Here is a 25,227-nt window from a genome sequence, read left to right on the forward strand (position 1 = left end):
TTCTTAAATTCTTAAATTCTTAAATTCTTAAATTCTTAAATTCTTAAATTCTTAAATTCTTAAATTCTTAAATTCTTAAATTCTTAAATTCTTAAATTCTTAAATTCTTAAATTCTTAAATTTTAAATTCTTAAATTCTTAAATTCTTAAATTCTTAAATTCTTAAATTCTTAAATTCTTAAATTCTTAAATTCTTAAATTCTTAAATTTAAATTCTTAAATTCTTAAATTCTTAAATTCTTAAATTCATAAATTCTTAAATTCTTAAATTCTTAAATTCTTAAATTCTTAAATTCTTAAATTCTTAAATTCTTAAATTCTTAAATTCTTAAATTCTTAAATTCTTAAATTCTTAAATTCTTAAATTCTTATATTCTTAAATTCTTAAATTCTCAAATTCTAAAATTTAAGATATTCAAATCATGCAAAGAATTTAAAGTATTTAAACAAAAATACGTTATTAAAGTTTTTAAGTATTTAAAGTATTTAAGGTATTTAAAATATTTAAAGTATTTAAAGTATTTAAGGTATTTAACTCGGTATTTAAAGTATTTAAAGTATTTTAAGTATTTTAAGTATTAAAAGTATTTAAAGTATTTAAAGTATTTAAAGTATTGAAATTATTTAAAGTATTGAAAATATTTAAAGCATTTAAAGTATTTAAAGTATTTAAAGTATTTAAAGTATTCAAAGAATTTAAAGTATTCAAAGTTTTTAAGTATTTAAAGTATTTAAAATATTTAAAGTGTAAAAAGTATTTAAATTATTTAAAGAATTTAAAGTATTTAAAGTATTTAAATTATTTAAATTATTTAAAGTATTTAAAGTATTTAAAGTATTTAAAGTATTTAAAGTATTTAAAGTATTTAAAGTATTTAAAGTATTTAAAGTATTTAAAGTATTTAAAGTATTTAAAGTATTTAAAGTATTTAAAGTATTGTAAGTATTTTAAGTATTTGAATTATTTAAAGTTTTTAAAATATTTAAAGTATTTAAAGTATTAAATACTTTAAATATTTTAAATACTTTAAATACTTCGAATACATAAAAAACTTTAAATTCTTTAAATACTTTTAATACTTTAAATGCTTTAAATACTTCAAATACTTCAAATACTTTAAATACTTTTAATACTTAAAATACTTTAAATACTTCAAATACTTTAAATACTTTAAATACTTTAAATACTTTAAATACTTTAAATACTTTAAATACTTTAAATACTTTAAATACTTTAAATACTTTAAATACTTTAAATACTTTAAATACTTCAAATACTTTAAATACTTTAAATACTTTAAATACTTTAAATACTTTAAATACTTTAAATACTTTAAATACTTTAAAAACTTTAAATACTTTAAATACTTTAAATACTTTAAATACTTTAAATACTTTAAATACTTTAAATACTTTAAATACTGTAAATACTTTCAATATTTTAAATACTTTAAATACTTTAAATACTTTAAATACTTTAAATACTTTAAATGCTTTAAATACTTTAAATACTTTAATATCATTAAATACTTTAAATACTTTATATACTTCAAAAACTTAAAATACTTTAAATACTTGAAATACTTTAATACTTTTTATACTTTGAACACTTTGATAGATAGTTTTTTAAGTTGAACAAATTATTAAATTTCCATTATCTGAACATATTTTTAAATGAAAAAGTATTATTCTGGCATTTATGTGGATCGATCATCAGAATCCTGTCGAAACAAGTCGAGTTTGAGTAGCTTCTCTCGAGAACAAAAGAAAGAGGAAAGTTCAGACTGTTAAGCTCTGAAGAATAATTCCGAGTTTCAATATCAGATGGCGCAGTTGCGCAAGATAAGCTTTGCTGTCAGTTTAAGCTCATTTTTCCAAAGAAGTATCAGAATTCCTAAATTGGGCCAGCAAATTTAGGAATTGGGTGACTTCTCTGGCAGAAGTTGGCAAATTCCTAAATTTTAGGAATTGGATTCCTTCTTTTTTTTTCAGTGTATGTTTTTTCCTCTGCTGGTATCCATCCGTATTTTTTTTACCAAAAAAAATATGGAAGCTGTCAAGTAGGAGCTTTTCTGTCAAGAAGGACCGCGAGGTTAATTTTTCAAAATTGATTTAAAAATCCATTTTAAACTCTTTGTGGTCGTACAAAGGGTCATTGTACTCAGAAAAATAAGCTTTATCGCTGTAAACAATACTATCAGCAATCTAAGCTTCATTTTAGGACCCAATTGTAGCAATCCAAATTTAGTTAATTTCACAATAAAATTTGATGTTTTCAAAGAAATTTTTAAGTTTTTTCAAACGAATTAGGCCGTTAAAATTTTTGAATGTGAATTATAAAAAAAATAAAGGTGCTGGAAACAAAAACTTGTAAAAAGGTGTAATTTAGCTTTGAACGTTAGGAAAAAATAGAAACGTTAAAAAACTAAGTAAAATATACATCTAAACGTGTACATGTGTACGGTTTGAAACATATCTTGGTGTTTTTAAACAATGTTCGTATTTATAATTAACGTTTTTCCGAAAATTTGAATATCTTCTTCAACATTTTTACTTATACCCATTGCATAAAAATCTTTCAAAAACATAAAAAAAAACTGAAAATTGTGAAAGATTGAAAAATAAGATTGATCTATCACTAGGTTAGATTCCAAATTGAAACATGAACTGATCACAAGAATTCTTCCTTGTAAGCTTTAGAATGTTGTTTGGGAAAAATATGAAAAATGTATTTGAACTTCTCAAATTCTTAATTTCTTAATTTCTTAAATTCTTAATTTCTTAAATTCTTAAGTTCTTAAATTGTTAAATTCTTAAATTCTTAATTTCTTAAATTCTTAATTTCTTAAATTCTTAAGTTCTTAAATTGTTAAATTGTTAAATTATTAAATTCTTAATTTCTTAAATTCTTAAGTTCTTAAATTGTTTAATTCTTCCCTGGGCCTGGTAAAGTCAAGGGGCATGATTTGATCCTAGTGCATTAGTTAAAATTTGGGTATACATTCTTTTTGCCTTTCTTACTAAAGAAAGGTATAGGGTTTGCTTTTGGCTCCGACGCCAATTCAAGCTTCGTTCCCAAATCATTTTTTCGAGAAATATTCATTCGAAAAATCTGCAAAAAATCATGGACGATCCATTTTCGACGCACGATCGTTTGACAATGACAGAATTGGTCTATCTCCAATATCCGAATTTTGGCGCTTAATTTACTGAAGAGCACGCGTGACGTCCGTGTGTGGTAAAAAAGTGCTCAATTTTGTGGTAGGGGGTTTCTCAGAGCTCACATTATGGATTTAAGCTCTCTTGGGCGCATTTGAAAGGGGATGTGCTGAACCTGAACCAGATCCATACCAAATTTGAATTTATCCATTTTTTAAGGGGCCTCGGAGTGTGTTTTCGCCTGATCAGGCTGTTTTCAAATGAAAATTCGGTCGAAAATTGAAGTATTGAAATCGTTTATTTGTCCAAAAAATTGCATTTTTCGAGCCCTACATCCTCCCAAATTTTCATCCATGTCGGTAATGTGGTTCTTGATTTACAGCTTGTCGACTAATTCACTGTGAGGGGGAAAAACCCCTAAAAAAGGTAAAAGTCAATTTTCACCAAATGCCAAAACTATTCCTTTGGCATTTTATCTAATTTTTTTTCTCCATATCACAATCTAGACCATACTCGAGGTTCTGAAACAAATTTGACCTCATTCGGATTTACCGTTCAGATTTTAGAAAAATTCCATTCTTACTAAAGAAAGGTATAGGGTTTGCTTTTGGCTCCGACGCCAAATCAAGCTTCGTTCCCAAATCATTTTTTCGAGAAATATTCATTCGAAAATCTGCAAAAAATCATGGACGATCCAATTTGTCGCTTCGTCGACAAGTTGTCAAGTTGAGCTTTACATGCAGACGCGAGCAATGCTGACGCGTATAAAGTTTTGATACTAGATTACTCCCTTTTAGTGCAAGTTGCTTTATCGATTGCTCGTTCATCACACATCGCCTATCATGATTATCTATGCTAAGCTTCAGTGAACGCAAACTAGACGCAAGCAGCTATCCGTTCTGAAGCCCCATGCTCATTCTTTTGCATTTCTTTTTTGTTTTGCTCATTCTCTGATCGATCTCTGAGTGAACGAATTTCTGGTGAGCGTCCAAGCTTCCCATGAGCCAGTGACAACGCACATCGCGGGCAGGGCTGAGCTGTAGGTTAGTCGAGGTTAGTCGCTGGTACGCTGCTTGGGTCGCTGTTCGTTTTATGCATCGCTAGCATACAATGACCGGTGTTATGGTATATCTGGGTCTGGCCTGTGTTGGAAATATTCTTTTTTGTTCGCTGCGATGATTAAATTTATTGCGACTGGAGCGGATATTTTACGCCAAATCATTCAAAAACTTAACTTTAGTAGGGGTGAAATTGGGTCAAAATGTTTTTTTTTAGAATTTGCAATTCCTCAGTCTTTTTAGTGAAACTTAATTCTGTTAAAGGTTTGAGTAGGAGACATCTTAAATACGTTTGCTGAAAATCTCACATTCCAAGAACAAAACCTGTGTTTGTAGCAGCTATATATGTTTGGGGTACGTTTTTCACCAACAAAGATTTTTCAAAAATTCAACCTTTGAACTCCTTTGAAAAGGGTCGATTCCTTTGAAAGAGTAACACTGCTGAGTGACTTGTTATGATCATTTCGTAGTATTTGAGCATTATTTCAGTTTCAATTTTAAAACGATTCATCAAATTTAAACATATTTTTGGAAAATGTTGGTAAGCTATCTGAAATTCTTCGTAAAAAGTTTTTTTTAATTTAAATAGTTTTTGTGCGGTAGAAGTATTTTTTGTGTAATCCAAAAACGAATTATCTCGTTAATTCTTGATATATTGAAAAGTGCAAAAAACACTCAGAGAATACGACAAATTTAGCGATAGGCAGAAAACATTACGAACGTCGCAAATTATGAGCTAATTCTCTGCCTCGCAAATAATTTGTTTTATGATTTAAAAAAACCAAAATGCTTGTGTGCGAGCACAGCTTACACCCGACCACGGTAAATGAGGCAAAACCAGCGCTTTTCAGTTTTATGAAAAAATCATGTTGAGTTTTGAATTGATTAATGAATGAACCATTCTCTATTTTGCTACACAGTAAAAAAATTCTGTGTAAAATCGCATGCAAAAGCATGCACATCACCTTTGTGAGCAAAAGCATGTAATATTGTATGAGAAAACGTGTACACAAAAAGCATGTACAAAAGAAAAATAAATAAATTTTGCAAACCCAAAAAATAACATCAATCTGTTGAGAGTAATGTGTGGTGTGCATATTAGGATGGAACTTGAATGCAACATATTGAGCGTGTAGACTACACGCTACGGCTGCTTGTCGGCGTAAAGGTTTATATCGACGTCCCCCTTTGCAGATTTGACAGCTTGAACGAGCGCGGCATTCAGTTGTCATCAGTGTTCCAAGCTAGAGGCTCAAATCTAGGGAGTCGCCGTTCTGGGCGATTCTCTTGTTGGATAGTGGGATTCCACATTGGCGATCCTGCCGGATATTGTTTCAACGCGATATCAGCTGTAACCTGGACCTTCCCCCCAACGAGAGAGTCGCTCAGACGGCGCGAGTAAAATTGTTTCTTGAGGCGGCTCGTCTCTGAAAGGTAAACAACTTTTTGTCGCCATGTTGTGTCCCAGGATAAGATAGGACAGACTCTGGGAGAAGTTTGGAATTGTTCCGGTTGCGTGGTGTCGTGATCTCCATTGTAAAAAAAATAATCATATTGTTTTGCTATGTGAAAAGTTGGTTTAATGCTAATGTGTGAAGAAAGATAAAGCAGTGTCGGGCTAGTAAGGTCTGTTCACACGAATCCGTTGCATAATCTCGGTTTAGAAATTATTGTTCCGAAATGCAATTGGGTGATATTCTGCGTTAAGTAGCTGGTCAGGAAATGGTACAGGGTCAGCGGATGAAGCTACTCGCAGACTTTTCGGACCAGTAAAGTCTATCCACACAAATCCGTATTGAGTGCGGCATAGTAAAGAAATGGTTAAGAAAATATTTCTTTAGATTTTGTTCATGCATTTTTAATATAGAAATGTGCCTAATCAGTATTTCTTGTCGTTTTTAGATAAATTCACTCGAATTTAATTGATGTGAGAGGAGATGAAAGCGAGATGAGATGTCCACAATTCCAAGAACTTAGAGATGTCGAACGACCAAAGCGAGATGGGATGTCCGCAGGATGCAAGCGAGATGGGATGTCCGCAAGATTGATGGAATCGAGAAGTCTAAAGACAGACGCGAGATGGGATGTCCGCAGAGTGCAAGCGAGATGGGATGTCCGCAAGGTGAAAGGAATTCGAGAAGTCTGAAGGACTAAAGCGAGATGGGATGTCCGCAAGACGCAAGCGAGATGGGATGTCCGCAAGATAAAAGAAAATCGAGAAGTCTGAAGGGCTGAAGCGAGATGGGATGTCCGCAAGATAAAAGGAATTCGAGAAGTCTGAAGGACTGAAGCGAGATGGGATGTCCGCAAGACGCAAGCGAGATGGGATGTCCGCAAGATAAAAGGAATTCGAGAAGTCTGAAGGACTGAAGCGAGATGGGATATCCGCAGGATGCAAGCGAGATGGGATGTCCGCAAGATAAAAGGAATTCGAGAAGTCTGAAGGACTGAAGCGAGATGGGATGTCCGCAAGATAAAAGGAATTCGAGAAGTCTGAAGGACTGAAGCGAGATGGGATGTCCGCAAGACGCAAGCGAGATGGGATGTCCGCAAGATAAAAGGAATTCGAGAAGTCTGAAGGACTGAAGCGAGATGGGATGTCCGCAGGATGCAAGCGAGATGGGATGTCCGCAGGATGCAAGCGAGATGGGATGTCCGCAAGATGAAAGGAATTCGAGAAGTCTGAAGGACTGAAGCGAGATGGGATGTCCGCAAGATTGGTGGAATCGAGAAGTCTAAAGACTAAAGCGAGATGGGATGTCCGCAGGATGCAAGCGAGATGGGATGTCCGCAAGGAATTCGAGAAGTCTGAAGGACTGAAGCGAAATGGGATGTTCGCGACAAAAAAAAAAAAAAGAAAAAAACAAAGAAAGAGGGCATGGGACATGTCCGCATTATGTGAGTGATATGGAATGTCTGCATGAAAGAGGCGTGACGGGAACGGCTTGTAATTCAGACAGGATAAACGGAGCGTTGTGGTAGAGGTTATGGTTGTCATATCTCACAAAGGACCGGTTCAGTTGCTCTCTCGCTCTTGGACTCGCAACCCAGGGGCGAAAAGAGTAAGCTTTTCCACCACGAAGGGTCAAATGACTTGTTTAGGTTAAAGACTTTATTGAGAATAGTGCTAGACTATCATTGGCGAAACGAATTGGGGACGGCTTGGGGAGCTTAATCTGGCTGATCTGACCTGTTAAGAACGCGAGTAACCCCACATCTGCGGGCAATCACACATCTGCGGGTAAACACACATTTTGCAGAATGCGGCAACCCCATATCTGCGAACGCCGTCTGCTGTTCGGCGTCTTGTCGTCGGATGACCGCGTGTCTCATCTCACACGTGATCTCTTGTTCTACGCTTCTTGACGGCCTTGAAGGCGAGCAGGTGATGTCGATCACCGCCCAGATGTTAGTGACGAGATCGGTTGACCAAGCGAAACACGTGGCCGGAGCGTCCAAGCGCTTCCCGGCGGACTTCGCGCATGAATAATGGTCGTCGACCACAACGTCGTTGTGGTTTGGTTGAGCAGAATGCATTTGTATTCACACTAAGTGGTCGTGAAAGGCGAGCACGGCTTGTCCCAAATGATGAAGTTGAAACCCTAAGAGGCCGGAGCATCTGAGCGCTCCTCGACGGCTCCTGCTGATTGGTGATCGTGGTAGTCGTTCGTGCCCCACGTGGTCGTAACTGGCGTGAGGCACGTTATGGATTATCGCGAGGTAGCGCGACCTGGTTGGCTCTAGCAGGATGTTAATGACACTGCGTCATCCTGATCACACGATCAAATGGCGTGCACGCGTGTGTCGAGCTTGAGTGCGGGAATGTGTGTGGATTAGGATGGTGCCCAAGTGCGAGTGCCGGATGCGGGATCAACGCCGAATATGGAGGACGTCAAGATCACTTCTCGCTGGTAGCGGTTTCCAACATTTTACAACCAACGGAAGTTCCCTTTGCTAGGGTTTGACGCGCCTCTACGGATTGACAACAACCAGACGTGATTAATGTGATCCTACGGTATGTCCGTAAATCATTTTAGTCAGTCAGGCGACCAGCCGAAACCGGATTTCCCCTGAAGGCGGCGCCCTTATATCGGATACCGTGGCTATGATCTCCTACGGACATCTGAACGTCCTCGTGTGCGCTACGTGGTCAGTGATCAGGTGATATCCGACGCTGCGGGTGATCGTATACTCCGGTTGATGCTGTCCGGAGTTCGGTTGAACAATTGGGCCGGCGAAGATCGCCGCGTGGTTTTCTGGAAATCAAACCGAAAAAAATCCTTCTCCTAAAGGTTTTCCCATCCACACTCTACCACTGCCTCCTGTTCTGTAAAATTGTATACGATCAAGTGTGCTGGTGGACGGTCTAATGGCAAACAAATAGGCTCATTCAAGTCCGTGGGCGATACTGGGTTATAAGGTCGCCTTGGTGGTAGGTTGGAGGATCTTTACAATTTCAGAGGACTTTCTAATTACGCACTTTTATACATGCACTAGGCTTGGCTTGGAGGTGGCCTTTCTCAACGGTTAGTACCCGCACATGGTTGAAGTGCAACTAACTTGATTGTATCGATCGTGCTTCGAGCCCTTTCGCCTCAGTTGATCAGAAGGAAATCGATGCGCTGTCCGCCGTAGATCGTCAAGTATTAGTGATGACCGTTTCGAAATGGGCAGGGTTGGCAATGATTGACTTTCCGCCAGGGTTAGGCCAAGTGGCAGACAAGACGATATCACATCGATTCTCCCAACACTTTATGTGGTGAAAAAAAAAATCAGAGCTAGATGCTTTTATAGTCCGGGTCCCATGGTTGCCTCTCATCCCAGTTGGCTTAGGTTCGATCCCATTCGACCCCGGTTACATTTTGTTTTTTTTTGGTTCTAACATTCGTAAGATGACAGCAACTCAAAACGCAATGAGTCCTAAAATCTTTTTTTTTTTCATTTTTCTTGAGTAGAGGGAGGATGTGTGGTGTGCATATTAGGATGGAACTTGAATGCAACATATTGAGCGTGTAGACTACACGCTACGGCTGCTTGTCGGCGTAAAGGTTTATATCGACGTCCCCCTTTGCAGATTTGACAGCTTGAACGAGCGCGGCATTCAGTTGTCATCAGTGTTCCAAGCTAGAGGCTCAAATCTAGGGAGTCGCCGTTCTGGGCGATTCTCTTGTTGGATAGTGGGATTCCACAAGTAATATCCAGATTACCATGTCCGCGCCCCAACCATCTCGGCTATCTCGCCGCTGTGCTTTTAGCTGGATCAACACCGATGTAGCTGTTCGTTCCCCATAAATCGTATACAGTTAATTCAGTATACGACGTACGGGAAACCAACTGGTACATCGGCGTTGGACACAACATCTACAAGACGGTGAGATAGCCAGGACGGTTAAGGCGCGGACTTGGTAATCAGGATATGGCTCTCAACAGATTGTTGTTATTTTTGGGGTGTGCAAAATTTATTTATTTTTCTTTTGTACGTGCTTTTTGTGCACACGTTTTCTCATACAATGTTACATGCTTTTGCTCACAAAGGTGATGTGCATGCTTTTGCATGCGATTTTACCATCGGATTTTTTGCTGTGTATTTCTTTGAAAAACATTCAACTGCCGTTATCTTCTATGACTTTTTCACTACACGCTTACCAAATAAAACCAAAAAAATGGTAATTATCATGATTTTTGGAGTTCAACTCGGATAACACTTTTTTGGTAAAGTGGGTCGAACTGGCAAAATCATGATTTTCATGATTTGCCGAGTTCGAGCATCGGGAAATATTTCACAGGTTTAGCGGTTGCCTATCTTCGGGCGCTTTTTGATTTCTCTTTTGGGATTGAAATAAAAACAATCAAAGTTTAAAATTAATTAACAAATCAGCGCTATTTTTATTGATTAAAATACTTAGACATTTATAAAAAAAAAGTATTGATTTTGGAGCCTCCTTTTAATGCTGCTGCAGCAGCAAATGGTTCGCCTCGTCGTCGAATCCCCTCTGTCGGATTGCAAGCGTTGCTCCGGCGTCCTTGACCTGCTTTACCATGCTCAGGAACTTTTTCTGCTCGTACTCGCGCAGCTTGCGGTAGTCCTCGGCTGAGGTTACATCCAGCTGAGCTCGAACGGGCCACGACACGAGATCGACCCGCAGTGATCGTGCAGCGTAAACTGCTGCCGGTCAAGACGGTTCCGCCGGCCACCTCCAGACACGTCACCGGCCGGGCCACCAGTTCCCTGCTGGTGAAACTCCAGGATGCAGCGCAGCTCCTCCTCCGAGGCGTGATGAACGCTGGCCGGACCGTTCGGCTGCTGGAACATGCTTAAGGTACCTGTGCGAATGTGCGCTGAAAATTTTGGAAGGTGTTAAAATTGATCCTTGGACAATTGAGTTGATAAAACTTACTGCGCCGGTACGCGGACGTAAATCCCCAGTCGATCTGCCGACCCTGGGTGTACGTTTCGAGCCGCAGGAAGACGATGCGGCCGCTGAGCCGGGCCGCCACCACCTTGTTCCCGGTCAACTTGATGTTGGTGACCCCGTTGATGCGGGTGTGCTCCGTCTCCGTTTCTTCGCTGTGGTTTTTCGATGCTGCACGGTGGCCGTCTCGTAGTACGGATTTGGACCGAAGGACGAGAGGAAGCGGTTTTGGAGCTGTCTAGCGAAATCGGGAACGGATCGAGTTAAAATGCTTGATCGCGCACTGCGCCGCCAGCTCGAACCCATCGGCAATACGAATCGGTCCAGCAGCGACTCGGTCTGCTCCAATAGCGCCCCGGCAAGAATAACAACCCCGGTAGTTCCGTCACCGATCTCGTCGTTCTTGATGGCCGACGTCCGCAGCAGCTGATTGTTGTTGCACTGGGCACCCTGCAACTTCAGCCCGGATATCGAGCCGTACTCGGTGATGGTCACGTTCAGGGTGAGTTCTAGAGCGACCAGCTGTTTGCCTGGGCTACGCGCTGGCGCGTGGCCGTTATGTACGCCTCCGTTCGCCAGACGGGGAAACTCTGCAGTTTCTTGGCTACTGCTTGCGACACCAGCGTGGACACCTTTTGCAGCTGTTGGTGGCGCTGGCTAAAGTCCGTGACCCATTGAATGACGGTGCAACCGACGGGAACGGTGTAACGTCTCCAACCGGCTGAGAGAATTCCGCGCACCAACTCGCTAAGCACAGTACGATGGTAGTTGGTTTGCTTCTTTTCGCCTCGCCGCCTCGTTCTTGGAATGCAGCGCTGCGCTTCTCCGAGGTACAGCTTCACAAAGTGATGAATAAAGTATAGGGACCGGTGGTTGATGGTCATCGTGCGGCCACCGCGCTTCGTGAGTCGGGCGTTTGCTTTGTGCATCGTCTGATGGACGTACACGCACCCGTCGATGTTGTTCATGAGCGGACGTAGATGATGGAGACGTGACGCAGGAAGCGATTGGGACAGTGGCTTACGGCCGGAATCCGTCGGCGGGTTACAAGCTCCGAAAAACTTGATGGATGCGTTCGAGCTAAACCCTGGACTGGTCTCCGGCACGGTAGAAGCCCTTGTGTTCCACCAGTTGATGCAGGAAGGAGATTACGCGCTGCGTTCCGTACGAGTCCATGTCGGGCTGATCGGGTTGAAATGTGTTAGTTTTAATCAGGGCCGCTTGGTCCCCCGGCGGGGAACACGCTCAACTCACCTTTTCCACCCAGGCGCCGCCTTGAGGAGGCTCTTCGCCGCGCACCAAAAACTTCTCGGCGCAAACCTTGCGGCTCTCGTCCTCGAGGTCCTTCATCTCGGCCCGGGTGTAACCGACGTTCGGGAAGACGTCACTCAGCGACGCGAGCGAGCGGAACAGATTCTTGAGATTGTGCGGTAGGTCGGAACGACCAGCGTCCAGGATTCATCGTGATGAAGATTGCCATATCGGTGGATGACTTGGGTGCCTCCTGGATGGTTTGGATCGGCTGCGAGACGGCAGACAGCATGCGTTACTCGAGACGGTTGAACTCGTCAAAGCAGCCCCAAGCGCCGACCTGATACAAGCCAGCAAAGATACGGCCCATGGCCAGGAAGTCGAACGTTTCGCGTCGCAGTTGAACACGAGCACAAACCGGCCCAGCTGATTACCAAGGCCGCATCTCTTACAGCGGGTCCCGCATAGTCATGAACTATATAACTACTTTATGACAAATAGTTACTCAACTATTTATCAAATGGTCTCTACTATTCATTAAATTGTAGCCCAACTATATATGTACGATATATCAAACCATTAATTCCATTCCCAAAATAGTTTTGGTCGATTTTACTATATGAGAAATTAGTTGTTAGGCAGAAAACTATACGAGGTTTTCATACATATGTAAATATTTTTATAAACTTGGATTTTACGTCAAATAGTCATTGCCCAAAAAATTTACTATTCCCTATATAGTTTCTGAAAAACTACTTTACCGACACTACTTTGCCGACACTTTAAAAAGACCGCAAAAATGAACCCTACAATTGTTGTGATAACTACTTCGGATATAATCAAATTTGATTTTTAAGTTCTATCGATAGTTGGTGAATGTTTACCGCCATTATATGTGATGTTATTTACGTTGCTGCCGAACTGCTGCCGCCTTATCCGATTGATCTATATCTGTTGGTGGTTTTTAGTGGTTTTGGTGACATGTTGTGTTAGAAGGGAGCAAGCTCGGGGGCAAGTATTTTCGATAAGTCCAAGTAGTCCAAACAATTGACTCATTTTATAGTGAACAGTAATAGTCCACCATGTAGTACACATATTTTTGGTGTATGGTAAGAACAGCATGCCTACTTTTTCTGGAATAGTGAAAGTCAATTTCATGAGCCCTCGTAACATTTTTCTTCTTTTGGGGAGTTTTCTGATAATCTGAGGAGAAGTGGGGGTGTTGAAGGTTCTCTATCATCCAGAGGAATCGACTGTGATCAATTTACTTGATAAAAGTTGAAATTTTTGTACCAATCGTTTAACATATAGTTGGATTATATAACAAACTGTAATTGTACTCCATACTGTTGAAATATTGTTCGAACTATTTGGACTTATAGAAATTTTTAATTCAAAATAGTATGGTGTATAGTAATTTTACTTCATGTAAGTTGACAAATTATTTGGATTATACAAACTTATCGAAAAAAATGTGGCCGCCATCAATTGTGTTCTACTATAGCATTTATAGTAGGTTTTTAGTTCTTACAGGTTCTGACTATAAAAATCTAAAATCTGTGGAATTTTGCTATATTGTTCTCAATAAAGTTGATAAATTGTTTGAACTATTTGGACTTGTACATTTTTTCGTTGAGTCACGTTGTCTAAACAATCCGAACTGTTTAGTGTAAAGTTATTGTACCCCAAATAGTTCAAAAATAGTTAGAATCATTAGATTTACTTCAATAAAAACGTCATCATTTGACGATCAGTTTCGTTATGGTTTTGTATAGTGCCGTAACTATATGATAATGGTTAAGTATGTGGTAACTACATCTCTTTTAGTAGTAATATAGTTTGGACTATTCCCCCGATGGTTTTTGATTATGCGGGGTGGCATCATCAAGCTGAAAGAAAAATAAAGTAAAATGGTAAGCTTTTAAGTGTTCAATGTTAGGCTTGTTTTTTTAAACATCAAACAACTGTTCCTTAAAAGCCCAACTAATAACCTTTCGTTTGCGTCCAATCCGTTGAATTTTTTTTGTGCCGAGAATAACGAAAAATCGACGATAACGGACATCGTTTTTGACAACATTCGTATTTTATTTATTGTTGGCACGCAAGTTAATTTGAGTTTGTACCCCGTGATTTAGACCAATCAAGGGGTCTTATGAAGGACGTCAAATAAGATCATCATACCGCATTTTTTAAAGGGAACTTTTTCAGAAACTAATTATTCGAAAATATTTAAAATGTTGTAAATTGGGTAGTAAAGCCCTTCTTCAATTTTTATGAACAACGGTAAGTAACATGATTAAAAACAATTTCTGATAATGTTTTTTTGTCATTTTTATGCAAAAAAAAAGTTATTGACAAGACAACATTTTTTCGATGGATACTATGGTCCCCTTGGAACGAGCTGTCAAATAGAAGGTTTTCTGCCAAGAAGGGCCGTGAAGTGAATTTTTAGAAATTGAATTAAAAATCCATTTTAAATCCTTTGCGGTCGTTCAAAGGGTCATTGTACTTAGAGAAATAAGCTTTATCGTTGTGAACAATAGTATCACAAATTTGGTTAATCGAGTCTCGACTGTACTAGTTTTTTTTTGTTCAATGAACATTTATATTCAACCGCATAATTAGATGTTGTTTTTGAGAAATTTGCCTTTTTTCGATTTTTGCTCAAGAACCCAAAAAGCGAACAAAGGGGCATAAAAGGCTGGTACAAACTTTATTTAAAGTTTTTGTTGATTATATACTGTTCGCCAAATCCCAATGCTTCGCAATGCTTCGTAAAACTAATGATTCCGCGAAGGAAAATACTTGATGGGACAATTATGCGTAAGACAGCTAAAATCGGTTGAAATGGCGGGGAGTTAGATTTTTTTTAAAAAGTGGTTTTTGCGAAAATCGACGAAAATTGCCATTTTTCGAACCACCCTAACACGGCGTAGGTCACCCTAATGGCCAAACAAAAAAAAAATATTTTGGCCAAGGATCCACCAGAAAAAAATTGAGCTCGATCGGAGAACTTTTTTTTCGAATCATGCTGTTTTCGTGGGGAATTGCTGTATTTATATTCCAGGAAAAACTAGTCTACAAATACTCACCGATCGGGCACCACGGAGCTTGGCTTCCTTCTGGCCAAATTCCCGCCTCAGACTCATGGTGTTTGCTTGTCCCGGCCAACAAGGCCGTGGGAGGGGTGGGGGGAGGGGGTGGGAAGATGGGTAGGGTGAGGAAGGGGGGGGGGATGGGATTTTTTGTGGCCACTTCTACTGTTTGCTCAGCCGACGGCGCTGCTTCTTGATCCACAGCTCGTGTTGTTCCCGCCACGTGGGTAGCTGTGGGTACTGCAGTCTGTGGAGTTTTTTGATTTGCAATTAGAAATTTTAGCGAGTTGAACAAATGGTCAAGAATACTCACTGGTCGCGCAAGCTGACGCCGGCTAGGAGGGCGACGGCGTTGAATTCCGCGCCGTTCACGGATCTTATTTCCGCCAAGAACTCAACCCCGACGGTATCACGAGCTTGCGTCCACAGATGCTCCATTGTGACGTGGGAGTCATCTGGGAAGCGTTTGCCCGCCGGGGTTGAGCTCTCTAGGCAGATTGCCGTTACGCGCCACCCTTCGCTGTACCAGACCAGCCGCATCCGGTACACCATGGTTGGTAGGAAGATGGTACGACCTGGCGTTATCTGCGACGGACTCTTATGGAATTGTCCGCCACAGATCCCGGTCATGAGCACCACCCTCCTACCACCTTCAGCGGAGCGCTTATCTTCTCGCTCCATCTGCGCCCACGGTCAGCACGTTCAGCTGAACGCAGAACGTTAGTGTGTTGGCCACAGTGCGGTATGTCTCGTCTGTAAATGCTGTCCGCGGCAGCATGTGACAAAGGTGTAACTTGTTGTCTACCTTCAAGTCCACCTTCATCAATTTTTCCGCCGCGGACAGCCCCTTTTCGACCGTGGGTGGACCCATTACCCTGCAAAGTAAAACACATCCGATGGTAAAATCGCAGGCTTCATAACACGTACACAATGTATGTATGTGAGCAAAAGCATGTACTATTGCATGAGAAAACGTGTACGGGAAAAAAGTAACAACATTTCCGGTAATTGGGTCCTAAAATGAAGCTTAGATTGCTGATATTATTGTTTACAGCGACAAAGCTTATTTTTCTGAGTACAATGACCCTATGTACGACCACGAAGAGTTTAAAATGTATTTTTAAATCAATGTTGGAAAATTAACCTCGTGGTCCTTCTTGACAGAAAAGCTCCTACTTGACAGGTCGTTCCAAGGGGACCATAGTTGATCCATCGAAAAAATGTTGTCTTGTCAAACAAAAATTTTGCATTAAAATGAAAAAAAGTGATCAGTAATGGTTTTTCATCGTGTTTTTTACAGTTGTACATAAAAATTGGCATAGGGCTTTAGTACCCAATTGTTGGGCTCAACGCCGATGTAGCTGTAAGTGTTTTATTAGGTGTGATTAACCAAAGAAGAGACCGGTTTACTAAATTAAACAGAGCGATTTATTCTACGTCTTGGCTCTTTCACACTCAAGCACTGAATGAACGACCCGATGAATGGCTGTCATGAATGACGTTTCAGGGGATGTTCACAAACAAGCAACAATGATCTTAAATTCTTAAATTCTTAAATTCTTAACAGCACACTGGACAAGCAATCATGATCTTAAATTCTTAAATTCTTAACAGCACACTGGACTCACAATCCAGAGGTTGCTGGTTGGTACTAGCAATAGTGGCCGACTTGTGGGCTGACAGCTATAAAGACAACTTCTTTTTTTACTTAATTTCGACCAACAAACTATATCTGTCCCTAGATCTGTCCTTTTAATGTCAAAATTCTTAGTTTTTAAATTTGGCGAGAATTTTCAATAATATTATATTGAACCTAGGGGGGTGCCACTTCGAGTTTCCGAAGCGGATTTGGATCCGCTCCAAAACCTTGAGACTCGCTCCGTCTGTTTTTGCCGAATCTGTGTAATTTCATTTGGTTTGTTTGTTATCTTCCTTTTGTAAGAAAGGCTCTATCTCACCGCAGGTGGGATTAAATCGGATTTTTTTTGTACGATGTTTGGGAACTTACAGCTACATCGGCGTAGAGCCCAACAATTAAAAAATGTGAATCTCACCGGAATGTTGTTATTTTTTTCCCGTACACGTTTTCTCATGCTTTTGCTCACAAAGTGCATGCACATTAGAGTGTAACAAAAATGATTTTTTGGCGGGCATTCCGGGGCTGGTACCGGTGGACATACTGAGCCAGAATCCCACACATGAGCTTGACTGGACTTAACAGGAGCTGCCGCTCCGCCCTTCAATTTTAAATGGGATTTAACCCGTTAATATAACTGATGGAAAACTAACTGGAGGAAAACTAACTGAAGAAAAACTAAATGGTTATTTTGGAATCTAAGAGAAACTGATAGATCGAATAGAAGACCATCAATGTTAGATATACCAAAAGATGCGCAAGGTAAACGCATTGGTGGCCAATGTGTCTCAAAAATAGTCATGTTTTTAAGAAAAATATGTTAACGGGTTAAATCCCATTTAAAATTGAAGGGCGGAGCGGCAGCTCCTGTTAAGTCCAGTCAAGCTCATGTGTGGGATTCTGGCTCAGTATGTCCACCGGTACCAGCCCCGGAATGCCCGCCAAAAATTCATTTTTGTTACACTCTAATGTGCATGTTTCGCAAGTGATTTTACCGGTGTTTTTGCTGCTTCTGGTTGCTGTACTGGCTGGACATCGTATTTGGCCTTCCAAACGCTACGAGTGTCGTCGTTGATAATTATGTGGCACTTTCTTAGCTTAACGATCCGAGATCGCATCAAGGGATTGGTGGTCTCGTAATCCGTCCCATAGTCCGCGTACTGCCGAAGTCCTGTTAATTAAAAATATTGAGTTTGATTAGTTTAGATGGCCTATTTAAAATAAAAAAATATTAATACAGGATTTTTTTTTCAAGAAAAGTTACAGGTGGTTATATTACACATGACCAGTATGACAAACAGTGTTGCGATCCTCATGCGCTCACGCGCTCGTGAGCGCTCATTTTTCGCTCATTCGTGAGTGTGCGTCCGGCTCCGACCTGGGATGGGATAAACAAAGAGAAAAAAACCTATTGTCAAACTAAACCACTTTCAACATGGCCGCTTCTGTCAACCTAAACCAGTCCTTTCTTATGAGGAGAAAATGAGAAGTATTGTAATTTGAGTTGAAAAAAATAAATAAAACGAATTTAAATCAATTTCACAAATAATTGTTAATTGCATTAATAGATTGATTAAAATATGTTCAATTGAAAGGCATTTATTTCAATCGTACACCGAATGTTGACTTATCAGCATTTTCATTTGAAAAAACAATACATTTCATGAACCGACTATCCTTTTGCCCATTTAAATCTCTTGTTATTTTTTTGCGCGTTACATAGAAATGTCATCTAGATTGAACAATATTAAACCTGTGCTTCCCTTGAAATTAAAATGTGGCGTGAAGAAACAACATTGTAGAACTGGATTTAAAAAGCAAACAAAAATAATGGCCACAGTTTAGCCTATTTGATTTTTTTTCACGCTTTTTTATTTCAACACATTGCCCCAAATTGAAAAACAAACTTTTATGCTCTTTGAAGTGAATGAATTGGTACAAATTTGAATTTTTGCCAGCCATTTCTTTCGATTCTGACACCTTAGGGCGTGCGACGGGACAACGACAGGAGCAGATAAAAAAAAATCTCCACTCCCATTTAATGACTTGCAGGCTCGCTTGCAGGCTTTTTTGGGATTTTTTTAGATTGATGTAAGAAAACGCATTGAAATCGTATTGCATTTTTCACATCCAAATGAAAATGAAAAATCTTTCATATAAAAAACACATTAAAAATTGAAGAAATGAACATTTTTTGACTCTTCTTTGATTTGCCAACCATTTCAAGTAATTTGTATCCGGCAGCTCCTTATGAACGGATCCACCGTAAAACGATGGAATATAAACTCAGGATTCTCCACCCACGTCCAACCGCAAATTTTATCAGCCAAATTCAAAAAACAAAATCTGCGAGGAGAAACTAAACAACAAGGCATCCACATGCTTGAGCACTGAGTTGAAAAACATCATCAAGAAAATTTGAATTGTCAAGCTATCTGAATCACAGATTGCTTGATATTTGTTTTCGAACACGAATTTTCTTGCAAAAAACAGAAGAAGAATACAAACGTAAACACTCAATAAGAAGACTCTATCCAGCCGTCCCGTCCCAGGTTTGACAGATCCAAGAGAACCCACTGTTGACGGAAGTCACTCACACCACTGCTAGCCTGATGCGCAACGGCACTCACTACTGACAGTTGGCCGGGTACAGGGATAGCGCAATCTTCTATCCCACATCCCCCTTCTGCTCTTAAAAATAATACCCACAGTAATTTGATTAAAAACTATTGAAAGCAAAATTTTGCTACACATTTTCCAGTCTGAATATTGTGCAAATGAATTTCCTTAAATAATTCTCTACCTTTAACTCTCTATTCCAAATAACGACATCCTATTCGTCCTTGCACCAATCTAAATCCTAGTTATCAGAATGATTTGTGAAAGTTGGGATCAATCCAACGCCCTCAATTCTGATCACTCTTATATCCAACTCTGTTCCTGATGAGTCTATTCCACTCCGAGAAGAGCCATTAGAATAATAAGTATTTCTAGCCAAGTGGTTTCATCTGAAACAAAACGGGAAAACGAACAGCTGTCGCTTCCAAGTTTATTTTTTTTAACCTTCTGTTGATTCAATGTCATGCTCATTTTTAGCAATTGTCCATCTGATAACTTGTGGAAACTGCGAGATTTATTTATGGGTAAGAGTGCGAATCATCACCATTGATCGACTCAAACTAACCTCTTACTGGTTTGTCTACTCCAGTCGTTCTCAACCTTTATCGTTCCATTCCCCCCCCCCTTCCTTATTTTCAAGACCTTCATTCCCCCTAGAATTTTGAAAAAAAAAAATAATTATAATAATCAAACATAATCTTGGATTCAATGTTAACGTTATCATTCAAAAGCAAAAAAAAAATATATATATGTATTTAAAAACATAAATTTTTAATTTGTGAAATAAACTGAACAATGAAATGAAATAAACTGTTCCTGATTGAATTAATGCTCATGGTTTTATTTAAAAAAATATATTTTTGTTCATAAATATTCTATGCTAAATTCAACAAAACTGTACTGGAATTAAGCCTTAACACATTTAAAAAAAATACGTAAAAAATGTTGTATTGTTCAAGTTAAAAAAAATATTTTAAATCTTTAAAATTAAACAATTGGATTACAACCACTGCTCCTCGAAATAAAAAATCTAGGGGTCTCGTGTTTGAATCAATGCAATACAAAAAAGATAAAAAAATATTTGAAAAAAAGTAAGGATTAAAAAAATACTTAAAATGCGATATAAATACTACCAGAATTTTTCCCTTAGGGGGGGGAATTCCTCACCGGTTGAGAAACACTGGTCTACTCCTATCACCTCCTGATACTAGGCAAAATTATGACTTTAGATGATCACCGAGTAAATGGGTATTTAGTACCACTTAAAGGGCATCATGGGCACACTTCATCTATGAGTCTTAACACATGACGATCCTTTGCTCGCTTTCCTTTTGAATTCTTATAATTTTTATTTCCACCAAAGAAGTTATGATATTCTCTTATTATTATGTGCGCATCACATCTCCCGATATGTCGTTTTGCTTTCCTAGACATTGACTATGTGAGGAAGAATTATGAATGCAGAAATCTTGTCCTTCTTGAACCATTTATACAAGGATCACCAAAATATCAAATTATTCGTTATCCAGCTTAGGTCTTAACGGTCTGTATTACAAAATCCTTAGTCGGCTCTTGGTGTTCAAAGGCAAACCAAACAAACCTTCCACTTAAACGACCCCCAGGTCTTTTGTGGTCTATTGCAAGTTTCTGCTTGAACCTAGAAGTCCAAAGTCTTGAATGGGGAGGGCACCCAAACCTCTTTCTACTTTAATGAACCTTCCACTCAGGGTTCGAACTGACGACCTTTAGATTGCGAGTGGATTGGATTGGATGGATTGCGCCGCCAGCGATTCCACCGGAGCAGGCTTGGTTTGGTGTGATGTTTGTCTTTATAGCAGGGAGACGACTCCCAAACCTGGAATTACATAGCAGCCTAATAAAAAACCTAGGACGAGACCGAGGTTTTACTTCCCCATCCGATAGAAGGTTGGAGCAGGTGGGAATCGAACCAATGATCATCCGCCTACAAAGTGGATAGTGTAACCATTCGGCAACATTTGCCAAAAGTGTTCAAAGGCTTAAATGTTGAATCAATCTAAGCCTCTTTTAAACCTATCACCCTTCCACACCAGGACTCGAACAGGCTAGAATCCAACTGCAAACCAGCGACTCTAGCGAAGCAGTCTCGGTCTGGTACCTCTTTGTACCCTTAAGGCTTTGTACCCTTAAGGAGTTCGGAAGCAAAAAAGTCAAGCTTTACGAACAGCTGAACAAAGGAGAGGGAGCGATTTCTTGGGGCATCTCTTCACCCTCTCTGGCTTGCTCTCGCCGCCGCTGCTACAGCTATACCAAAAAGACTATTCCCACATGTATTGTGGTTTCGGAAATAAATCGAATTTTCGCGGCGACTTATCTGACACTACGCTCCGCAAACTGATCAACTCTAATTTTGAGTGCAACGAGATGTTGTGTTGAACGCGAGGTTAAACGTCATTGAAAAACATTTTGTCGCTCTGGCACCAAACCGAAACGAGCGATTTCCACTCTCGCCGCACTTTTTCTCTCCGCATTTTTTGTCTAACTAAATAGAATCAGTGCTTGCGTGTTGTTGTCGTAGGTTTTAGATGATGATGTTGGCCATTTATGCAAGTAAAAAAAGTACATTTATTTCCTTTCGTTTTTAATTAAATCAGCTAAAATCCATCGACATAAGTTTTCGCCAATCAAAACAAGATGGAGAATTCACAACAAACTTGGCTTACACACTGATCGAGTAATACCGAATTAGGCTAGACAGAAAAAGGCGGAGAGAAAAAGCGCGGCGAGAGTGGAAATCGCTCAGTTCGATTTAGTGCCAGAGCGACAATACTGACCTAAGGATAACCTTAAAAATAGGTTGGGACCGATATGTACTTCTCCTTTTTTACGGAAGATAATACTAGTCAAATCTCGTCTCGAAAATGCCCACCGGGGTCGATTGGGATTGAACCCAGGCAAACTGGAGTAAGAGGCAACCACGCTTGCCCCTACATCAGCGACTCTGGCAAGTGTCCCCTACTAGTAGCAATTTCTTTTTTGGTTTTCGCCTCGTAGCATCTTAATGATTTTGATGATTTTTATATTCTTTCTTTCTTGCGAATAAAACAAAATCAGACCATTCCACAAATTACCAGTTTTTTTTTTCAGTGCAATCAGTTTCATCGTGGTTTGCACTCTCCTCCTACATGTCAACACAAGAAGTGTCGACACATGGCCAGACATGGTAAATCGTCACTATCACACTATCATGGATGCGTACTTCGTAGCATTTCTCATCATATTTTTTGTTTTGCCTTCGCTACCAAATAATGCTCTGCTTGCTCACTAATGTCGCAAGCTCAGCACATCGACGAACAATACCTCATCACTGGCTCATCTGGAGAGACACGCACACGAACTTGCTGTGTACGTACAGTCGGTCGCACGCATACAAATGCATTCATTTTTGCAGGGCTTATAGGCGAGAGTTTATCACGATTGATCTTTCACATCACCGGTTCAGATCTCTAATCACTCGCCTTTTACATGTTGGCGATCCTACAAGGTACACCACAAATGCAGGATCTGTCCCAAGCGTCTTACTGGGATTTGGCAAGCCACTTCTCGCCTTCTACTTGTTGACGTTTCACCATGGAACGCCACACAAGCATGAGCGTCTCACCGGGGTTTGGCGGACCACTTCTCGCCTTCTACTTGTTGACGTTCCACCAAGGAACGCCAAACAAGCAGGATCTGCCCCAAGCGTCTCACTGGGGTTTGGCGGACCACTTCTCGCCTTCTACTTGTTGACGTTCCAACCAAGGAACGTCACACAAGCAGGATCTGCCCCAAGCGTCTCACTGGGGTTTGGCGGACCACTTCTTGCCTTCTACTTGTTGACGTTCCACCAAGGAACGTCACACAAGCTGGATCTGCCCCAAGCGCCTCACCGGGGTTTGGCGGACCACTTCTCGCCTTCTACTTGTTGACGTTCCACCAAGGAATGTCACACAAGCAGGATCTGCCCCAAGCGTCTCACTGGGGTTTGGCGGACCACTTCTCGCCGTCTATTTGTTGACGTTCCACCAAGGAACGTCACACAAGCTGGATCTGCTCTAAGCGTCTTCATCTCTAAGACCCATTAAATTCTTGCGTTATCTCTTACCACCTCCCGTGAACCAGAAAATCTTGCACCCTGGCATACACTCGATAAATCGGTCTTGCTGAAGGCAATTTGGGTCAACTGTCGTTAGATCAATCAGCGTTGATGCATGGCTTATTTTGCCTGCCATCGAGATTGATAAAAAAAATGTCAACAAAATGTGTGCCGTATTTTCAGAGGATTCCATAGCTTCCTTCCCAAACTCAAGAAGTGGATCTGTCAATATTCTAATAGCCATCTTCCATCCACCTCAAAACAATACACTGCAGGGAAAATCCTCTGCAAAATGGCCAGGAGTCCAGTTGCTAAGCCACGCTGTTTCACAGCATCAAAATACACAGAAAATCTACTTACCCTTCCTCTAACAGAAAGAGTACCCAGCGCCGTGTACTCTCCACCACCGTTGCTCAAAGCACTTACACTTTTTCAACACTGTTGAGGGCTTCTCGTAGGGCAGAACCGTTTTTCTCCAGAATATTATTTTTCACTGAAAAAAGTGAAAAACCTGGCAGGATCGCCAATTGTGCGTCCGGCTTCGACGAGAAGCCCCCAGCAGTGTGTGTTTAGCACGCGAGGGTTTGACAGATCCAAGAGAGTTATCTAAGACCGAGCTCACGCACACTAGCACACCATTTGTTTTGCTGGCGGGTACAAAATTTAACCTCAATCTTTTTCGTGTACGTATACGCAATACATGCGCACGTAGATAACTCTAGAGAACCCACTGTTGACGGAAGTCACTCACACCACTGCTAGCCTGCACCCTTACCAAAAATCATGATTTTTTGAGTTCCAAATCCCACTTTTCATACGATTTTTTGAGTTCAGGTACTACAACCATAAAAATGGTTATATGGGTTGAACTGAAAAATTCGTATGAAAAGTGGGATTTGGAACTCAAAAAATCATGATTTTTGGTAAGGGTGTGATGCGCAACGGCACTCACTACTGACAGTTGGCCGGGTACAGGGATAGCGCAATCTTCTATCCCACAGTGAGGAGGAGCGCTGCGCGAGCTAGCTCACGTTTGCCCACGCTCACGTTTGCTCCGATTTTTTCTGCTCGCCTTTGCCCCACGCTCGCGCTCGCGCTCATTTTTCGCTCACGGAGCGCTCACTTTGGAAGTATCGTGAATTGAATCATTTTTTGTTTTTGAGATAGTTTTTGTTTTTCAATCCTTGTTAGATTTTTTGCTTAACGTGAAGACTTCCATCATTGTGATGATTTTTCGTTAAAAGATATAAACTTTGTGTCGCTTTCAATGTTTTGACAAAATTTCTTCAATAAGTTGTCAAGTTGTTGTTCTTTCAGTTGCTTCAAGAAGGCAACAACTTGCACATGCTGATTCATTTTGGTGCAGAAATTCGTTGAATTGAATTTAATACAGAATATTTTAAAGTGATGATCAATTTTCTTCGAAACTGATCAACGGCTTCCACCTTAAGGCGCAGCATATCAGTGGAACACTTAGCAACATTTTTATATATTAATTGGAATAGCTTATTTTCATTAACTATGTTTTTGAATAACAAATTGGATTCGCAAGGGTCAAATCATATTGGAGACCTACAGTCAGAGTTGAAAATATAAATATTTTCGAATTAATCGGCATTACCTTAATAATAGTTAAGATAAGCAGAGACCGAGGCTTTACCCAAAAGTGGGTGCAAGAGCTTTCGTGTCGATTTCTAAGCAACGCTGGAGTTTGGACGAAATTTCTGAATTTTTTTAAATATCTCATAGAAGATACAATTTGTGAATATTTAAAACATCAATAAAAATACATAAGATCGTCTTGTTTTTCTCTTGAGATATTTTAAGCATAGTGGCTCGCATATCTACAAATAGGTCTCAAATATGTTATGGAATTTTAAAA

General features: G+C 39.9%; 1 protein-coding gene across 1 annotated transcript; it reads right to left on the bottom strand.

The window, feature by feature from the left end:
- Window positions 1-11,692: 11,692 nt before the first annotated feature.
- On the bottom strand, window positions 11,693-12,346 carry LOC6031622 (dynein heavy chain, cytoplasmic). The gene is made up of 2 exons (XM_001842320.2): window positions 11,885-12,346; window positions 11,693-11,812 (listed from the first exon to the last, which is right to left on the bottom strand). The coding sequence occupies exons 1-2, from the start codon at window positions 11,978-11,980 to the stop codon at window positions 11,711-11,713; spliced, it is 198 nt and encodes a 65-aa protein (XP_001842372.1). The 5' UTR covers window positions 11,981-12,346; the 3' UTR covers window positions 11,693-11,710.
- Window positions 12,347-25,227: the final 12,881 nt, after the last annotated feature.

Source organism: Culex quinquefasciatus, chromosome 1, assembly GCF_015732765.1.
Source record: "Culex quinquefasciatus strain JHB chromosome 1, VPISU_Cqui_1.0_pri_paternal, whole genome shotgun sequence".
NCBI lineage: Eukaryota > Metazoa > Arthropoda > Insecta > Diptera > Culicidae > Culex > Culex quinquefasciatus.

Bases quoted from the DNA above. Each gene is read 5' to 3' on its own strand.
- LOC6031622 (XM_001842320.2), bottom strand. From the start codon at position 11,980: ATGAAGGACCTCGAGGACGAGAGCCGCAAGGTTTGCGCCGAGAAGTTT. The intron at 11,813-11,884 runs GTGAGTTGAGCG...CAACCCGATCAG, and splicing joins GCGGCGCCTGGGTGGAAAAG to CCCGACATGGACTCGTACGG.